Source organism: Antrostomus carolinensis, unplaced genomic scaffold, assembly GCF_000700745.2.
Source record: "Antrostomus carolinensis isolate BGI_N321 unplaced genomic scaffold, ASM70074v2 scaffold2989, whole genome shotgun sequence".
Classification (NCBI taxonomy): Eukaryota; Metazoa; Chordata; class Aves; order Caprimulgiformes; family Caprimulgidae; genus Antrostomus; species Antrostomus carolinensis.
The window spans coordinates 59,116-79,298 of NW_010340465.1; the positions used below are offsets into that span (position 1 = coordinate 59,116).

General features: G+C 35.1%; 1 protein-coding gene across 1 annotated transcript in view; it reads right to left on the reverse strand.

The window, feature by feature from the left end:
• The window catches only part of LOC104531295 (cilia- and flagella-associated protein 47), a gene marked incomplete at both ends in the record, with an annotated part of 74,806 nt that overhangs the window by 47,051 nt on the left and 7,572 nt on the right, over positions 1 to 20,183 (reverse strand). The window contains one exon of the mRNA XM_010176145.1: positions 19,672 to 19,758. Within this exon, the coding sequence (XP_010174447.1) occupies positions 19,672 to 19,758 (87 nt within the window). The remainder of the gene's footprint in view (positions 1 to 19,671; positions 19,759 to 20,183) is intronic.

The window sequence follows — 20,183 nt, forward strand, 5'->3', positions numbered from 1 at the left end:
TGATAATAAAGTACCTTTATGGGAGAATATTAAATCTGAAAAGTCAAGAAATTTCAATTACTTGTATCCTTTCCAACTCCTCATATAATTTAACTGAAGGAGGATACCCTGACCCATAAATACAGCAATAAAGTGAATTCTAATTATGTGCTATAGCCACATTTAATTTAAACACATATATGAGCTTACTCCACTGCTCTTCACTACTAAGAGCGTTTTTTAAAAAATGTTTACAGTCATTTTGAGCCAGTAACCTTTCTCTAGAAACCAAAAAAGAGAAAAATTCAAGGCAAGTTAGTATCATGTATAAATTCTCCATTAAGAAGAAATAAAGTAAACAAATCTTAATTATTTCATCAAAAATAATGGAAAACCTACAGAAGCTTGAAAGTAAACATAAACATAACCTAGAACAAAGGAAGATAGCAATTTGTCATAGAGAAAAGGATAAATTACTTAGCAGAGAAATAAGACTTTGAATTATAGATTAAACAAAAAAAAAGGTACAAATGAAAGACAGAAATTATTTTTTAACAAAAGAAAACTCACTAAGAGTACTCCAAATTATAAAGGCCACAATCAGAACATCCTGAAACTAAAAGATACCTATATATCTATCTGAATTAGGCAGGAGATTGAATAGATATATTACTACTGCTTTGATAACTTCTTTTTATTTGCCACAAACTTTTTTAGACAACTTTAGCTTCTACTGATTGCAAGGTAAAGGATCAAATGCTGCTGAAACAACTGATATCATTTGCACAGAAGGTCATCTCTTTATTTCATATTCACATTCTGTAAAACTCTGCCCTAAAAATGCATATTCTGTCTTTTATTTTTCATTCCAGATATGAAGGAAATAACTTACTTATATAATTTAGTCCATCTGCCAAACAATGCAATGTTTTCCCTTTAATATTGGTCAATAACACAAGACTAGTCTGCTTTTTATTTTGCCTTTATTCATAGTTTTTTCAGATATTGGTGTTAAGGCTGAAAACATCAGAATGATGTTTCTGACCCAGCAAAAGGAAAACTATTCAGCCTTGCTCGTATTTTCTCTCCTTCCTTGCTTCAAGAGTTCAGACAAATCTTCCTTGAGAAGGATTAAAGAAACCTACAGCAAAACTGGTTTCCCACACATAAACTAACGGTCACTCCTGGGAACCAATTTAAACAGGAATTATTCCTGTTTGACACAGTGTTTTGGCTCCATAAGGACCATTAACAAGCTCACAGCACATATAATTAATTTCATGAAGATATTGGTTCCTAGGATGCCATTCTACTATCAGTTACTTTTCTTGTCATTACTTATAGGTAGGAACAAACTTCCACATTTCCCTCTTTGCTTTGAAGAATTCTTGCTTTTTGATTTTCTAGAACACAAATCCTGCTTTCTTTCTGCTGAGTTTTTTCCTGATGCTTTGGAATAGAATGGGTATTTCAGTGTATTTTGAGTTTAGCTAGTATCTCCACGGTTTTAATGCCTTATATTTCCATTTTCCATCGCTGCATCAACAGCAGGATAGCATCAACATTTTGTAGGGTTTACTGTTAACAAAAATTGTTAATAAAATAGCTGTTGAACTACAATTAGCTATTTATCTAATCACATTGCCAACTGGTGTTTCAAAGGAATGTATAGCTACTAAGAATTTGCAGTCAGTAGTTAAGAACAACAGCTAGTAAAGAGTTCTCTTAATAAACTACTTAATTTTATAATAGACATTTAGATGTGAAAGTCTGGACTGATACTCTTAAACTATGACTTAATAAATCACTATCATTGAAACCATGGGTTGTTCACATTTACATTAGCTCCCAGAAACAAAGTTATACAGAAAAAGCAACCCAGATACGTTAACTAATATATAATTTCTTCTCTGAAAAGATCTATGCTAAAAATTTGAAGAATGTAAATTTCTATTTTTCCTTAAAAATAAAGAAATATTGAAGTGAATTCTTGAGAAATTTGACAACTTGTGCTGTCATTTCAAACCTTGGAAAAGTTAACATACAGATTAGTTCAAAACAATGTAAGCAACATACTTGAGTAGGTCAACAAACCCAGATCAGTGTATCTTCTTGTTTTTATTACAGATATATAGCTGATGCAATGACAGATATGATTCCTAGAAAGATTCAAGTCTAACTACTGATTTGAAACTCAATACCCTCTTCACTGATAGTAATGAAGAAGCAGTCTTATTCTGATTACTGTTTTTGTCCATTTGTCAAAAGCACAGCAAAGGTAGGTAGGAAAATATTACAGAAATACTAGATTAAATTATACATTAGATTATATACAGTACAACTGCATATTTGAATGATACTTCATAATTGTATGAAACTATTTAATCATCATAACAGCATGGTAGCTACACTTGTTTGTCAATCAGATAATGGTAAGATTGAAATATTGCAGGCACATACACAATATTTAAGCAAGGCGATTTCTACTTGTGCCATTACTGAATGGCCCTAAAATCATATCAGCTATCTTTCAGTTTCATCTTTCCCTGGGAGATTTACTGTATTTTCTTACAAATTAAACAGCTACATGGATGAGACTTAATTTTTCTAACCTGACGTGCAACATACCAAAAATTTTGCACTTTCAGCAGCCTTTAAATGCATCCCACCTACTCAGCTAAGCTGAAAGGACTAGATGTTTCAGAAGTAGTTACCATACAGGACATAACAGTGGTTTCTCTGAGGCATTAATGCTTCCTGCTATGGTAAGGTCAACTAGTTCTTTGATAAGAATGGTGACTAGTAGTTAGGTGTCTAAATTTAGTTGTTTCTAGATCACCACTACAGGCTACACTGGGCCTGGTAGAAATGTTCTTCTCCCTTTGCACTTCAAGTATAACTGTCCCATAGCTCTGACCACGTCTCTTAGATTTGCTTTCCTCCAATTGTCTCATTCTTGCCATTGTTTCCATTTCCATTCTCCTCATAAAATTATTCTGTTCTCAGACTCTATACATAATGTAGCATGAGCCTTCTCTTCTCATTCAGGGTATATACTTGTGCTTCTACTAAAGAAACAAACAGGGTGAATGCCAATAGCAGAGGTCTAAAGAAAGAGCATAAAATCACAGTAAGTAAAAGAAGATCCCTGTCACATCTGCTAGCAGGAACCAGTAGGTTAGAGTCTTCCTTGTCTAGAGACTGCATCTAGATATTTCATTGAATAAAAATGATGGACCTAATGTTCATGAGTTTGTCTAATTTCTTTTGAACTAGTTAACAGTTTTAGCATCCAAAGTGTCCTATGAGTTACAGAAGTTAAATGTTGTATATGAAAAAGTACTTAATTTGGTTCAGTTTGCATATCCTGCCACAGCTGCTCTATTAGTTTTCTGCAACTATTCATAATTCTATGTACCTGTCATCTCTCTTAACAATCTCTTTTTTAATTACAGGAAATTAACTGTTTTAAGTATCTGTCACTATAAAGAAACTGTTACATCCTTTTGATCATGCTTCTTTCTTTATTTTGTTTCCCTATTCCTATTATATTGCTTGCTGGGCTGACAGCACACATTATTCAAGATGCGTACACCATAGCTATTTAGAAAGGTATACCGAGGTTTCACATTTTAATGTTTATTTCTTTCCTAATAATTTCTCCTTCTGAATTATGCTGAGCAGTGGATTGATGCTTCATTGAACCATCTACAAAGATTGCTATCTTCTGACATGAGGACATTTATACAGCCTCTTTGTGGCTGATTCCCTGGTGCCAATAAGGCATGAGCTCACTGTCTTACTGTAGGCTTTGACAGACTATCCCTTTTCTGTCTCTGCTAATTTTCAAGAAACCCAAGTGAACTGTACACTCTTTTAACACTTCCAGCCATATGGCTTGCTTTTTTAAAAAATGGTCAGTAGTTTCAAATATTGAACAAGGTCAGATACAGGCTTGGGCATCATTGCATTAGTGTCATTTTCCTTTAAAAGCAAGGAAAAGATTAATTTGGCCAGGTGGCATAGCTGAAGTTAAATTAAACAATAAAAACAAATACCAAACATATAAACAGTAAGGACTAGCAGGAGTCCTTCATTCTATAGTAATTAAAAACATGGAAGGTGAGACCGTGCAGGAGAAAAAGCATAAGTAATTTAGTTTTAGTTGTATTGTTAGTATCATTACAAATCATGAAAACATGTCAGAGAATGGCAGATGCATGTAATTGCACAAAGGGAAAGCTGGAACACAGAGGTAGCACTATAAAAGTAAGAAGCAGAATGCAAGCCTTGAAATCAACCACACATAAAATAAGACTAGAAAAAAAAAAAAAAAAAAAAAAAAAAACAGGGTGTTGAAAAACATTGACAGCTAGAGAAAAAACACAGCAGAGAGGTTAAAGAGGTGAAAAGACTGACTAAAGACACGGAAAGAAGAAGATTGTGACCACTGAGATAAAGGATTACAGGGACATCAATGAAGCTAAAGTGCAAATTTTAAGCTCTGAAAGCTGGTAAAAACTGGGTTTTGATAATTTGATTAAATCAATTTCACTTTAGTATATGTGGCAAAACCCAGGCTCCATGAGTACAGAGAAACTGAAATGGAGTCGGTATTCATGTGCAATCTGTTCAAAAGATTTACCTGCATTGGTGAAAAGGACTGAATGAAATTTGGATTGGCAGAAAAATTAAAAAAGAGACAGGCCAAGGAAAATTTTTATTATTCTACTCTGACAATGTATCCTAGATACAGTGATAAATACACAAAAAAGTACAGTATAATAAAGACTTTATCCTTTCCCTGCCTATGTCTTATCCAAAAGCATTATTCTTGCTCTCACATCAAGAAAAATTATTTAAATTCCCTATTTGTTTTGCAGCTGAATTGCCTAGAAAAGCCATCCAATTAACATTTCTTGCAGTATTATGTTTATTTGTAATGATTTTACAATGAAAAGTAACTTCAAGCATTTAGTTTAATTCTAATTATGTGGAGATAAAAGAGAAGTAAACTTTGGTTTATTTTTTTTAGCTGAAGCCTGTAATCTTATGTAAATCTCTGACAATTTCTTAAGCAACATTTTCCTCCAAGAATTATGGAAATATTGTATTTTAACCAAAAAAAAAAAAAAAAGAAAAATGTTTTCATTTCTAAAAGTTAGCACAACAGTCACATCTTTATAATTGCATACGTGTGCAAAAACTTTAACTTAAAACATGTACATAACCAATTTCTATATTCATTTACTCTATTCACACATAATTGGCAAACATATTCCAATTCTTAACTGAATAGACTATCACATGAAAACCACTCACAGAACATACTTTCTATTCTTACCAGTTCATTAGCCAGAATGACAATGCAGTAACGTTTTTCCAGATTAAAGGGAAGGAAGTGAATATCTAAGCCTGCAGAACTTCTCCCTTCCACGAACAGTTTTTCCATTGGACTGAAGAACTCATGCAGGAAGCTGGATTGGTCAGCTGTTAAAATAAGTTAAAATGGCTATTTAGATACAACAGCATGTGTTTTAAAATAATGTAGCTTATTAATAAACTGCCTGAGTTTAAATATAAGGATACTGTATACAGCCTCCTGTAGTAATCAGTATTTAAGACACACTTGTAATCAGTAATCAGGATTTATGGTTACACTTGCATAGATGTCCTGCAATATTGCATGCTCTATTATTTAAATACATTTTGGTAATTATTTGTGTTCTTACTTTCTGTGCTAAAACAAAACCAGGGAAAACAGGCAGTTCTCACCTTCAGAAACTCTTTAAGGATATATAGCCTATAAGAAAAAACGACTACTGCCAGAAATAGTAGTACAATTTACTACTACTTAAACAAACAATCTTGCTCTCAGTGGTAGTAACTATGTTCTGTTACAGTCTGAAATCCTGCAGAATCGACAAAAACTAAATATTGGCAAGTTTGCTTTCTTTGCATTACTTTCACAAAAGCATTATGCTGACAAAGTCCTTTCTTCACAAGACACCAAAAATCTTAGGGTTGAATCTGGCAGAATCTGACTGCTTTCTCACTACATGTTTTTCTTCTGATAAGCAATTTTGATAATGCAGATTACTTTTGAACTAGACTTTAATTCAAGTTGGCTGGCTAGCTTTCTAGGAAGTTCAGCAGACTTAACAGAAGTGAAAGTGAGGGCAACAGAAAAGAGTGAAGATCACAAAAGAAACCTATGCCAAACTCTGGCCAATTAAATAGAACTGTTTCACTCCTCAAAAATACCAAGAACCAAGCTAAAGAAAGGCATAGACACCATCTTTCTCTCCATAGTCCAGATTGTTTTCCAAACAACAAAAATACTAGTTTTCCAATATTCATGCTTTAACTAACAGTGAAATTTGATACGAATTTCTAAAGCCTACATAAACAATGACCAAAACCAACCAAACAAACACACACCAACAGGACTGAAGTCCCCTTCCATCAAATAGGGTAAGGCAGCCTTAACAGCAACTCATTTTTTACTAAATAAGGCACTAACTCCCAAACTCGTCTCCTGTTTATTTTTTCCTCATTTAAAGTAAGCCAAACTGTGGAGCAGACTTAATTAGTCTTGTGAGAGCCCTCCCTCCTCGCATTCTTTCTGGATTCTGTGAAATTAAAACAATCGCCAAAGAAATAACATTTAATAAATAATTTTGATTATTTTTTAACAGTTTTCTTCCTTTTTATTATGACTGTTACAAAATTAAAAAATATTCCTAATTCCTATTGCTTTTCACTTAGGACTCTTAACCCTTAATAGTACATGTTCTCCCAGATCAGGGTGTAAAACATGTACAGAAGACTCTTATTTAGATTTTGTTCACCATATTATTGCGAGAATGAAGAGGAAATATTCTCAAAGCAGAAGTGCACTTCTATAAGAAATGAAAACATAATTTTGTTTCCAAAGACCTGAAATGCCATAAAAAAAGTCTCTGTAGCTCCAATCTGATTGAAGCCATTAAAACTTTTGTAACCTACTCATAAATTGGTACAATAGTTGTACCCCACTTCATTATTTAAGGTACATACTTTTTATTTTTATGAACTGTGTATTAGTTGGTTGTTAATCATATCTCAGAATACAAAAAGAGATAATCAATATACCTAGAAGGGTTAGATTATTCAGGTTACAAATCTGCTTTCTACATGATCTCATGGAAACACAACGATATTTTCCAAGAGGACAAAACTAATTTCATAAGGCTATCCTACAAACTTCGCTCAAGTAAACTTTCAACAACCTCAGAAAAGGCTGTAGCTCTAGATTAATATGTTCCAACAGAACTGTTGACTGATATTTCATAGGAAATAGGACCAAGAAATGCACAATCCCTGTTGATGAGTATTTTCAATAATAAATTACGTAAATTGCAAAGGCTCAGTATCAGACTTCCATGAAGCGAGCACACACGGGCCCTTAAAAAAGAAAAATAGATTTCTTTTTCTTTTTTTCTAATGGCAAAATCATTAGAACTACAGTGCAACCTTATAAGTCATTTCATTTAATTATATATATCAGAAGATAAACTCTTCTATAAATAAGTTACTGACCATAGCCATAAATAATAATTACTGAACATACTTTAGATGTCAAAATCTTGTTTATGCAGATAGTCTAATTTCTACTGTACTGACACAAAAGGTATTGTATAGAGGTACTTACACCAGTTTAAGTCATTCTCTTCATTTGGATCTTCAGGTAGTGCACCATTTTTAAAATTTAATATGTTATTTTCAGAACTAAAAGGAAAAAATTAAAATGAAAGCTATACTCTTAAGCTGGACATTCTTGTTACTAATACATAGCCTCATTTCCCCTTCTCATGAATAAGTACTGGAAAAGTAAATGTTTTCAAGAAAGAAAAAAACAAAACAAAAAAACCCCACATTTTGGAATCATCTACCTACCAATAATGTTAGATACTACCTCTTCCATTTAAGTTACTAGTCGTCTTTACAGCAGAGACAGAACATGCTCCCTTCAATTAACCAGTACACTATCACTGCAATACTCATAAAAGCAAAACTCCACATTAAAAAAAAAAAAAAAAATCAAGTATATTCTGCCAGCCCAATAATACTTTTTGGGGACTTAGCCCCAGTTCTCCTCTTTATCATTTCAATAGCCTATGGGCACAGGCAAAGAATTTTTCCCTGGTAAATCATGAAGTGGCAAGGCCTTGCATTCCTCTGATACTCTCAGTTTCCTTCCATTCAGACTTTCCAATTTTTCCCTCAAAAACCACTCTATAGAAATACATCTAAATATATGTAAAACACATTCAGTTCAGATATATTGTGTTCACTCTAGGACTTACATTCATAGATGTTGTAGACATGTATTTAGACTGCTACTTCCTACAGAAACTGATTTGCAAAACTAACAGTCTTTCTTTGCCCCTTATCAGAACATACTTCAGGGACTTGAACTCCTCTTTTGTATCTAAACTTTTTTTTTTTTTAAGCCCCACTTTTTTTTAAGCTCTACCTTCTTTCTAGCTCAACAGTCTCCTCTTTTTAAAGATGAGATAAGCATTCTGCTTTATTCATGTTAACCCAATTACTTTATCCAGGTACCATCCTGAGAGCTAACTGAATCTGTTCTCTTTTATCTGCCTACCTAGGGGTCAAAGTACCTCAACACAACATTAACATTTAGAAACAATAAAAATAAGACATTTAAAGATAGAAAATTTTAAAACATTAATTGTAATTCCAGACTATATGCTTGCATATTATAGAATAGAAGGGGTTTTTTCTGTGCATAAGGCACACTTTGACACAAACATTTTATGTTTATTAGTTTAATTATATAAAGTCACATATGAAAAAAATATAACTATCTAGTAAATGAAGATTCTAGCCTATGGTTTTGCCTTAGTGGAAACCTTGGATATACCACTAGTCACTATTTCAGAGTAAGAATTCATGGTTTGAACTCTAAATGTAAGTTCTGTCTCCAATACACTGTGAAAAGGAACTGTCCAGTGAAGGGGAAATTCAAATTTTTACTGATCACCAATGATAATTTAGGACCAAGGAACAATCTGACATGGAGGGGAAGAAGGACCAACTGGCTGGAAGCAGGAATACCAAAGACAGAATGACTCCCTGTAAGGTGGTGAAGTTTCCTTTGCTGAAGAGATAAGAAATGACAAAGCATCATCTTGTAGCAATGGATCGTGGAACGCAACTGCTCCTTTTGCTGGAGGGTGAACCAAACACCCAGTTAAGGTGCCTGATGCTGAAGCTCACAGTGATGGTGTTGGTGCAAGCGTATAGAAGGAATTAGATCATGTTGCATCTTTGTGGCCTCCTTGTAGAATCGCTTAAGCAGGAGGTCTCCGCCCAATGCATTTCTTCATTAAATCTTTATATTTAAGCACAAATGTGTGTTTAATTTGACTGAAGGGGTACAATAAAAATTCCCCAACACCAGTTCAACAAATGTCAAATAAAGCTAACATATCCCTTTTTTAGTTTCCTTGCTTAGGCATGCAGAAATACAAGAAACCCGGCTCCTGCGCAGAGCTCCACTGATTTCAACAGAAGTCTGTATTTATGCGGGAGTGACATTACCAAATCCTAAAGAAGGTTCAGGCCTTAATTTCTTTCATTTCCTGAAATACAGGACTGTTGAAATGCTCTCTCATTTCATTTTTTCCAATTAAAATATTGCTACTGGTTTTATTTCTGTTGTTATTTATTGTTCAGTGCAACTGCAGATTTCTGACCTCAGAGACATTAGTATTTCACCATATAAAATTGAAAATTTTACCTGCAGGGAATATTATTTTAAATTTAACATATTGTGATTGTTGATTGTAATTAATTATTCCTCTTTTCCCTTCTTTGTCCACTTAATAAATTGTATTTTTACAAATAAAGAAAAAGTAAACTGTGGATTTTGGCTGGAAATGCACAAGTTTGTCACTTGGAACTTTGCCTTTTCAATAGTGAAGGAAATGAGAGGCTCATTGCTTTATAAAGTCTTATATTCCTAGATAGTAAAGTTAATAGAGCATTAGAAGAGATAATTTTTACCTTATTTTTATATTTATTTCTATTATTTATATACAGATTTTAACCATCAGAAAAAAGATCCCATTGGAAACCCACAATTCTGTATACCAGGGATTCAAGAACTGCAGCAAATCAATAGTACACAAGTCATTTAAAACTTGTGAGTCATTATTTTTCTTAGAGGAAACAGAGCACAGTTACTTAAGAAAAAGTGCAAAATAGACAGTGGAACACTTGCGTATTTCATGGTTAAAAATAGGAGGTTGATGTTGCCACTATCTCTACTTGGTGAAAATAATTTGTCTTAGTTACAGTGCTGATTTGCAGACAGACTGAATTTGGCATCTTACATTTGTAATTCTCAAAATCTTTGTCTTTTTAATATTGGAGTGGAAATTAATTACCTAAAACAGGTTTTCTCTAAAATATTCCTTAATTTTTTTTATTTTTCTCTTTTTTTTTCCTTCATAAGAATTATTATACAAGAAAAAAAGCACTTGAAAATTTATTTTTGTACACATGGTTTACAATGTTTCTGCTCACAGAATAAATATAAACTGGGACATAATTTTCCATTACTGTCTGTACAAAGGCTAATTTTACTCTTGTCTCTTTTAGTCAGTATTGGGAATTTATACCACACAATAAGGAATTAGGGATGCAAAATCCCTGTGTTAATATATAGATCATGATCTTTCTAGGAAGCATCACATCTCTTAAGAGAAGGTCTTCAAGTAATTTCTACTAAAAATACTCTTCCTGTTTCAGTTAATTTAGTTCACACGCAAGATTCATTTCCACAAGGTTATAGCCCTGAAAAGAAGGGATGAGAAAGTCTGGGAACAGCAAAGCTTGTCCCTCTGTACCTCTTTTACACCAAGGCTACAGGAATGATCTATATTCACTAACAGTGCAGTTAATAATTCACAAGGAACCTGATGAAACCAAGGATCTGTCTCAGAAAGAAGTGAAGGGGATGAATCTTAACCTAAACACCTTAACTCTGTTCATGACAATATTGCTTTTCAAGCGTATTTGAAAAGAACAGATATACTTGAAAAAACAATTTACAACAAAATCTTTGCTTATTCTCATTCCCCCCAAAGCAAGTTGTGTTTCTTACCATCATATTTCTTTGATATTACTTTACAGTTTTTTCTATCCTTCTGCATAAATAATTTCTACCAGTGTTGACAGGAGTTAAGACTGTGCAGTTACATTTATGGAAGGAGAGTTTTGTTTAATTTACAACACGCACAGAGCTCATAGATGCTGAAAACTATACTGTAATGTATCTCAAAAAATACTTCAAGGAGAGTTTCAGCTCTAGACCCAAGTTTAATTTTATCCACATGTAAAAGTCATTCTCCCCTAGCAGTAAAAATTGATGAACCAACTTACAGCAAACAATTATTGCATACAGCACTTGATAGCTATTGGGTCCCTCTTAAAACAAATAGTTAATCTTGCTGGACTAAGAAAAAATCACAACCTTAAATAAATGGACTTGTAAAATTCTCAGAATATGTTACCCTAGAGATTCATTTTAATACCTGTACTTAAAGGCCATTTTTTCAGACAGGAAAATTATCTCCAAGTTATGCGAGTACAACATACTATTTATTATGTACTTAAAAATAAGTATCTCCCATAAAAAGATAAAAATAAAAATTTTATATAAAATGTCATCTCTTTCAATGCTTTATCTTTGAATCAGAATGACAAGTCAGGATTGCAAATACAGCAGAAGAATAACTTTTTTTGTTAAAATGATTTAAAGAATTTTTAAAAATAAAAAATTGCTCAGAAGATGCATGAAAAAATGGTAACATAATAAGCATATTACATGGAAATACATTACATTTTGAGAACATACAGAGTACAACATACTTCTTCACTGGGGTCAACTATACATTGAATAAGTCCTATTTTCAGAGCTGAATGCCAGAGAAACTCATTGCATTGATTTGGCATAGCATTAAATGTCTCTCTCTGTAAACTCATTCTCACACCAGTGAACCAAGAACTTGCAGATAAGGGAAAGGGAAGGGAAAGGGAAATAAAACTGCTGCAGAGAAGACACGTACATTGTGTCTCATTCTTCTGAGACAAAAATAAATAGCATCTTATGCAATAATAAAACCAAAAGGAATATTGTTACTATCAGGAATCTATAAGCAGCATGGTTATACTCTCTAATCTGGCTCAATACACCCCCTTTCAATACACAGAGAAATAAGGAGATTAATTAGGCAAAATAGGTTAACACTACCATAAAAGAAGTCTATGCAGACAGTTCGCTGCCCCTTGGTCAGGGCAGCCCCCAGTATCAGTACAGGCTGGGAAATGAAGGCATTGAGAGCAGCCCTGCAGAGGTGGTCTTGGGGATATTGGTAGATGAAAAAAATATGTATGAGCCAGCAACGTGCACCCGCAGCCCAGAAAACCAGTCATATCCTGGGCTGCATAAAAAGAAGCATGGCCAGCAGGTTGAAGGAGGTGATTCTGCCCCTCTTCTCTGCTCTAGCGAGACTCCACCTGGAGTTCTGCAACCAGCTCTGGAGTTCCCAGCACAAGAAAGACGTGGATCTGTTGGAATAGGTCCAGAGGAAGGTCACAAAAATGGTCAGAGGTCTGGAACACCTCTCCTATTAAGAAAAGCTGAGAGAGTTGGGGTTGTTCAGCCTGGAGAAGAGAAGGCTCCAGAAGACCTTTTTCTGGCTTTTCCATAGTTAAAGGGGGTTTACAAGAAACATGGAGAGAGACTCTTTACCGAGGCCTGTAGTGATAGGACAAGGGGTAACAGTTTAAAACTAAAAGAGAGTAAATGTAGATTAGCCATAAGGAAGAAATTCTTTACAATGAGGGTGGAGAGATACTGTAAAAGGTTACCCAGAGAAGTTGTGGATGCCCTACATTTGAAGTGTTCAAGTTGCTTTGAGCAACCCTGTGGAAAATGTTCGTGCCCACACCAGGGGAGGTGAAACGAGATGATCTTTAAATGTTTCTTCCAACCCAAACAGTTACAGAATCACAGAATGGTTGAGGTTGGAAGGGACCTCTGAAGGTCATTTAGTCCAACCACCCTGCTCAAGCAGGGACTCCTAAAGCACATGAACCAGGAGTCTGTTCAGATGGTTTTTGAATATCTCCAAGGAGGGAGATTCCACAACCATTCTGGGCAACTTGTTCCAGTGCTCAGTCGCCCTCACAGTAAAGAAGTTCTTCCTTAAGTGCAGGTGGAACTTCCTATGCTGCAGTTTATGCCCATTGCATCTCATCCTATTGTTGGGGGTCAATGAGAAGAGTCTGGCCCTGTCCTCTAGACACTCTCCCTTTAGAGAGATAATGTTTATAAACATTAATCAGATCCCCTCTGAGTCGTCTTTTCTCCAGGCTGAACAGGTCCAGCTCCCTCAGCCTTTCCTCATATGAAAGATGCTCCAGTCCTTTAATCATCTTAGTCACCCTTCGCTGGACACACTCCAGGAGTTCCATGTCCTTTCTGTACTGGGGAGCCCAGAACTGGACACGATACTCCAGGTGGGGCCTCACCAGGGCTGAGTAGAGGGAGAGGAGAACCTCTCTCGACCTGCTGGCAACACTCTTCCTAATACAACACAGGATACCGTCAGCTTTCCCGGCCACAAGAACACACCACTGAGCCCAGAACTGGACACAATACTCCAGGTGGGGCCTCACCAGGGCTGAGTAGAGGGAGAGGAGAACCTCTCTCGACCTGCTGGCAACACTCTTCCTAATACAACACAGGATACCGTCAGCTTTCCCGGCCACAAGAACACACCACTGGCTTATATTTAACTTGTTGTCCAACCAGGACTCCCAGGTCCTTCTCCACAGGGCTGATTTCCAGGTCAGCCCCCAGCCTGTACTGGTCCATGGGGTTATTCCTTCCCATATTCAGGACCCTGCACTTTCCCTTATTGAACCTCATGGGGTTCTTCCCTGCCCATCTCTCCAGTCTGTCAAGGTCCCTCTGAATGGCAGCGCAGTTGTCTGGTGTATCTGACACTCCTCCCAGTTTAGTACCATCAGCAAACTTGCTGAGGAGGCACTCTGTTCCTTCATCTAAGTCATTGATAAATAGGTTGAACAACACTGGACCCAGTATTGACCCCTAGGGGACACTACTAGATACACGCATCCAACTTGATTCCACACCACTGATGACAACCCTCTGAGCTCTGTCATTCAGCCAGTTCTCAATCCACCTCACCATCCAATCATCAAGTCCACACTTTTTGAGTTTGCCAATGAGGATGTCATGGGACACAGTATCAAAAGCCTTGCTCAAGTACAAGTATACAACATCCACTGCCCTCCCCTCGTCTATCCAGCCAGTTGTCCTGTCATAGAAGGCAATCAGGTTAGTTAAGCATGATTTCCCTTTAGTGAATAAATGCTGACTACCACTGATGACCTTCTTGTCTTTCACATGTTTACAGATGGCATTCAGGATGAGCTGTTTCATTACGTTTCCAAGGACTGAGATAAGGCTGACTGGCCTGTAGTTCCCTAGGTCCTCCTTCTTAGGATTCTATGGTATTAAGCCCACAGTAGTGTCCTATCACACCTTACACAGCAATCATTCTCCTCCATATTAACACTGAAGTCTACTATATGAAAAATACTGACGAAGAACCCAAGACAAGCTCCAGCATCAAGTTTATGCATGTGCTGTGCAGACACAATGGCAGAGGATCAGTGGTCTACTTGTGAGACCAAGGACATTATATCACGCTGTGCATCAGATCTCTAAATCTCATAATTTGGGTATTAGAAGTGATTCTGTTTAACAGGGAGAGTGATGACCAAGCAACTTCACAAACTGCCTCTCATTTGCTTTGGGTTTTTGCAAACACAACTCGTCCCTTCCAAAGCAAGGTTATATTACTATGCATTAAATGACCAAAAATTCTGCAAAAGTAAGGTACAGGTAAGGGCTGGTTCAGGATGTCACCTCCCAATTGCTTGGTGCAAAGACTTGGTTTAGACAGGGAAAACAGCAGATGTGAATACTTCCAATTCGTTCTTGCTATGCTTTAGTCTAATTGGTTCAAATTTGTACAACAAATTGCTTACATAACTGTGCACCATTAAGAACAGCAGCTATCACCTCTGAGTTGCCAGTTACCTCTTCCTACATAGCACCACAAAGAAACTGGGTTTGCCATGTTATCAGGTACGCAAAAGATCAAGATCAAAAGCAAAATCATCTGTGCAGTCAACATAGATAGCCTGCACATATCATCATAGCTATACATGTGCAATGGTGTGCCTTTACTCTTCAGACCAGGGTCCAAATGAGTCAATAACTCTATTTCCATCCAACAAATTCTTGGAAAAGGAAAATTATTTTCCTTTCTGTATTTGGAGAATTTACTAGATGATCTTTTTATTCCCTTTCAGTTCCAGATTTTATATATTACTGAGGCAAAAAGAAAAAGTGCCAGGCACCACAGGGAAATCTCAAGTCCACATAGCAGCTACTTCATCAATGAACTTTAGAAGACAGAAGCAAGCGAACATTTTATTAGGGAGAAAATACAAGGAACTGCTTACTAATGCACTGAAAATACTGAAACATTCGAACATAAAACTCACATCTAAGACATTTGCCAGTTCCTCCATGGGATACTTTGTCATCTCAAAACAAAGACTGGGATAAAAAGCAAAACAGCAGCTGCTCAAAAGAGGTAGTATGTCTTATATAAATATAGATAAATTTCTAATATATCAAATAGTAATCAGAATTGTGATGACTCCTGTATATTTCTAAACAATATTTTCTGAAAAAAAAACAGGTATTAATGTTGTATCTCATAACCTACATTACACAGAGACAATGGAGCCTTTTATATCTTCCTTTTTTCTTTATCTTATCAGTAGGTAAATACAGGCTTTCTGTTTAATGTAACTCTTTCCTTGACACATGAAAATGCTTAGAACAAAAGTATAAGAACAAAATTCTGAAAACTAAAAATATTTTTAATTCCTGGTATTATCTCTTATTTTCAAGAAAAGCAAACAACATTAAGAAGCCATATACAACTTTTGTTTTAGAATAAGTTTTTCTTGATGTAAAAAGATTTATCCACATTCACAGCATTTTTTTACAAATCAATCTCTTCAATCATGAGCCATTCTTATGACTCATGGACACTGTAATGCAAACTCTAAACTGCTTAGTCATGGTCTTAGAATAGAACTATTAGTGAATCGTTAGTAATACCTTTACCACTTCCTAGTTTTACAGAAGGAAATCTATGAAGGAAATCTTAGCTGTTAAAAGTAACCTTGAACTTTTACTGTCATTCTATACTTCTTTTTTAAGGAACATCAGCCAAAATACCAACATGCTTGAAAGCTACACATGGGTAGTTTTATATAAGAATTCCTGGGCCATGTGGCATGTACCTCTCCACTTGGTTCCCCTTTTCCCACAGGGAGTAGACCATGCTGGCACACAGATGGAGGCCAAGGATAATAACTGAAGTGTCAAGGGCTTGGAAAAGCATGGAAAAGTGCATAACGAAAAAATTCAGGCACATGTATCATAGTGTACTTAAAAGAAAAACTATGCCAACTAGGTGAAAGAAAAAACACTATCCTTCTCACCAAATATCACTCAGCTTCCCATGGTAGGTAAGAGGGCTACCTGTCAGGTAAAGCTTTTTACAGTGAGGTTTGAAGTGGTGTGTCTGACACATCTGGGGCATGGTATGAAGACACAGAAGGAACTATGAGACTGAGGAGACCCACTTGCACCTGCACGGGTGATTAAGCTGTTAGGATTGAAGCATGCAAATAATATCAATCATGTAGACACAATTACTTAGAGTATAAGCATTGATTTTATGGCAGTTTTATGCTTATGGAGCACTTAGAGTAATGGGGCCCCATTTTATAGAAGGCATATTCTGGGTTTATCAAAAGAATAAAAATTATTGTAGGTACAATCTTCATACTGATCAGTTATGAACTGAACACATATTATTTTTTTAACACAATTTCAGAAGTTTGTTATGTTCCATTCAAGAAAAAAATCTTAAAAAGAGCACCTAAGTGGTTTCTTTTATCACAGACAATAGAAACATCTAAAATTATAGCAAATCAATACTGGAGATTTCTAAAGCCTTAAGATGTCCTCAGATCAATTTCAATAAGAGTAAGGCCTGGAGGTATGACTAAAATTACGCTTTTTAGACTAATTTATTTCCTAGGGATAAATTAAGCTGAAATATACAAGATGATGAAAAATTTTCTATTTCTACAGCTTCTGATGCTTCTAAGTACAATATACTGGGTAAAATCTGTAAACATTGATGGAGTTAGCAGAGTGGCTCTATTATTTTTACTTTCTTTGTTAGAGGCCTTGGACAGTAGTTTTAGAAAATCACTGTTTTGTCCTAAGAGAATTTTTAACAAGAGTTATATGATTTTCCAGTTCATTTCTCCCTTGTTTAAATTGAAGATGGAGCCCTTTACTCTGGCACATGCAAACAGTATTGGAGTTCTAAATGTTATCTATCTCCTCCATCAGAATTGATAGCATAGGAGATATGAATATTGATTCTTTATTACATCACATTTTTCATTACATTCAGAAAAGATCAAATGTCTTTTGGCAAAAAATATGAACAGAGGCAACATCTAATCAAAGCAGTCCAACATTTGTTTAGTTGGCTGAGAGGATGGATCTTATCAGAGTAACTGGTAGTTATGACCAGACTCTTTTTTCTAGCATGTATTACATGAAATAGGTATGGCTATTTCCTCTTTGCTACAGGCCTTGCCAAACATATCTGCAGGTTTTTTACAAAAACCATTGTGCTAGTGTTGGCTGCATATTTCAAAACTAGCAATCATTAATCACTAGAGGTTCACCTACTGTAGCACATCTGGTAAGTGTAGCTTAGCTCTACTTGCACAAAGCACACAGGAAACCAACAATCAGCACAGCCCACAGAACACGAATGAGAGACAGAACGGTATTGAATGCATTCATCTAAAATGTCCATGTAACAGTGTGCTGGTGGCTACAGTATTCTTTCTTGATAGCATCTCTGGTCTGGGGTATTTTTCACATGTATTGTGAGGGGGCTGCTGATGGTGTATTTTCAAAACTAGATCCTGCCTCTATGAGAAGAAACCTGAATGATTACACTTCGGCTATCTTTCCTGTAAGCCGACTTCTTACTTCTGATGGTTTTTGGTTTGTTGGGTTTTTTTTTTTTTTTGCTACTATACTAATCCAACTGATGATTATAAATAATGTTCTACGAATAAATAATAAAACATGGCTGAAGTGACAGTGGCTATCTTTCCTGTAAGCTGACTTCTTACTTCTCTGGGTTTTTGGTTTGTTGGGGTTTTTTTTTTTGCTACTATACTATTCCAACTGATGATTATAAATAATGTTCTATGAATAAATAATAAAACATGGCTGAAGTGACAGAAGACTAGAGAAATGGATCGTAATAAATAGTCCAATACGTGAACGCAAAATTTATCAGCAAAAGGCTTAGAATTAATGCTTTCAGTCTATGACTGAAAAATAGAGTTATTATCTGACATTTATTAAAACAACAGTGCAATTCTTAATATCTAGCAAGTTCCAAACATTGTTTTAGATATCTGTGGTAGTTCTTTCTCTATGCTGGGCCACTTCTAGAAAGTCCCACAAATTTTAGTTGTCAAAGCTTTTTGATTCTCTCTTTCTCCTTTAAGCTTGACTATCAGTGATTCTGATTTAAATCTCACTTCTTCAATGCCTGCAAAGATATCTGCCTGTTTATCTAAGCTTATTAGTAATTACTAACAACTAAAGATAGTGAAGGCAGAAATACCTTCTTTCAGACTATAAGTCTTAAGTATAGATTTTTATTTATCTCTCTCCTTCTCTCCCATTCCAATTGCTCTCTGTTTTTTTTATTCTTTGCCATTTTATTATCTTTACCATGCTTACTTTGAACTCTTCTTGTCCTTCCAGATTTCCTATGTTAGAAAATCTGTCTATGGTTAGCTAAGCAATAATGTCTAGACACAAAATTACATTAACTTATATCAATGTATCTGCACGAATAACCTCTCACTCTGTTTCTGCATCTCCAAGGAGCCTACTGAACCTGTAACATTTTACACTTCAGCACGATTTTAATTCTATAGACCTAACTATTTATAAATAAAAACTTGACTTTACTCTTGCACCTTCAAATAGTTGCACCTTCAAATATCTCTACCTTCTTCATTCCAAGAATCAGAACTAATCCTGTTACAGTGAACTGGAACTAGTTTTCAGCATTTCAGTCACCTAGGTCACCATGGTTGCCCCTATCCTAGCATTAATAGTCCACCTTTCAATCTTAGTTTCTCTAATACATTTTCCAAATGGCACATTACACATATTTTTATCTTTTATATCATATTTAACTTTTCTCCATCGTTTGAGTAAGTTATCAGTAAAGTGTTTTTAAAATGTTACATAATTCTACAAAATTTCCATGTCCCGTATAATTCCTTGCAACAAGTACGCTCACTACTATACATTAAAATATAACACTAATAGAATTGTATAATTCAATAGATTATAATTAGTAATTGCCATTTAGAACTTACCTGAGCATTTGTTCTTGCTTTACTTGCCTGGCTTGATATATTTGCTCTGGCTGCATTAAGTAATTTGTGGATTCCAGCAAAATTACCCTGGACAGCAAATACACATAATCACTGCATTTTTAACTTGCATAATGAAAACAAAACTCAGTTTATTCTAACGTTTAAATTAAGGTTTGGTAAAGAAGCTTATTGTTTTCAATTGGAGATAGTTTTAAACTATTGTAAAAAATTTTTAAAACCTTTTTCAAAAATATTTTTCATAATTAATACATTTTTCTTTATTTAAAAACTTAAATTCTTTTTCACAATTTGAGTCATGTAATTTTCAAAGCTCATGTAAGCATGCAAAATCCTAAGGCACTTTTTCAAGGTTTATTAGGAAATATCATTAACTACTACTTCATCAATACTATAGGTTGATTTGTGAACATGGGGATGGTTGACCACCATGTCAAGACGTGCAGACCAATTTTCAATTTTCTTTTAAAAAAATGAAAAATCAAAAACTAGAA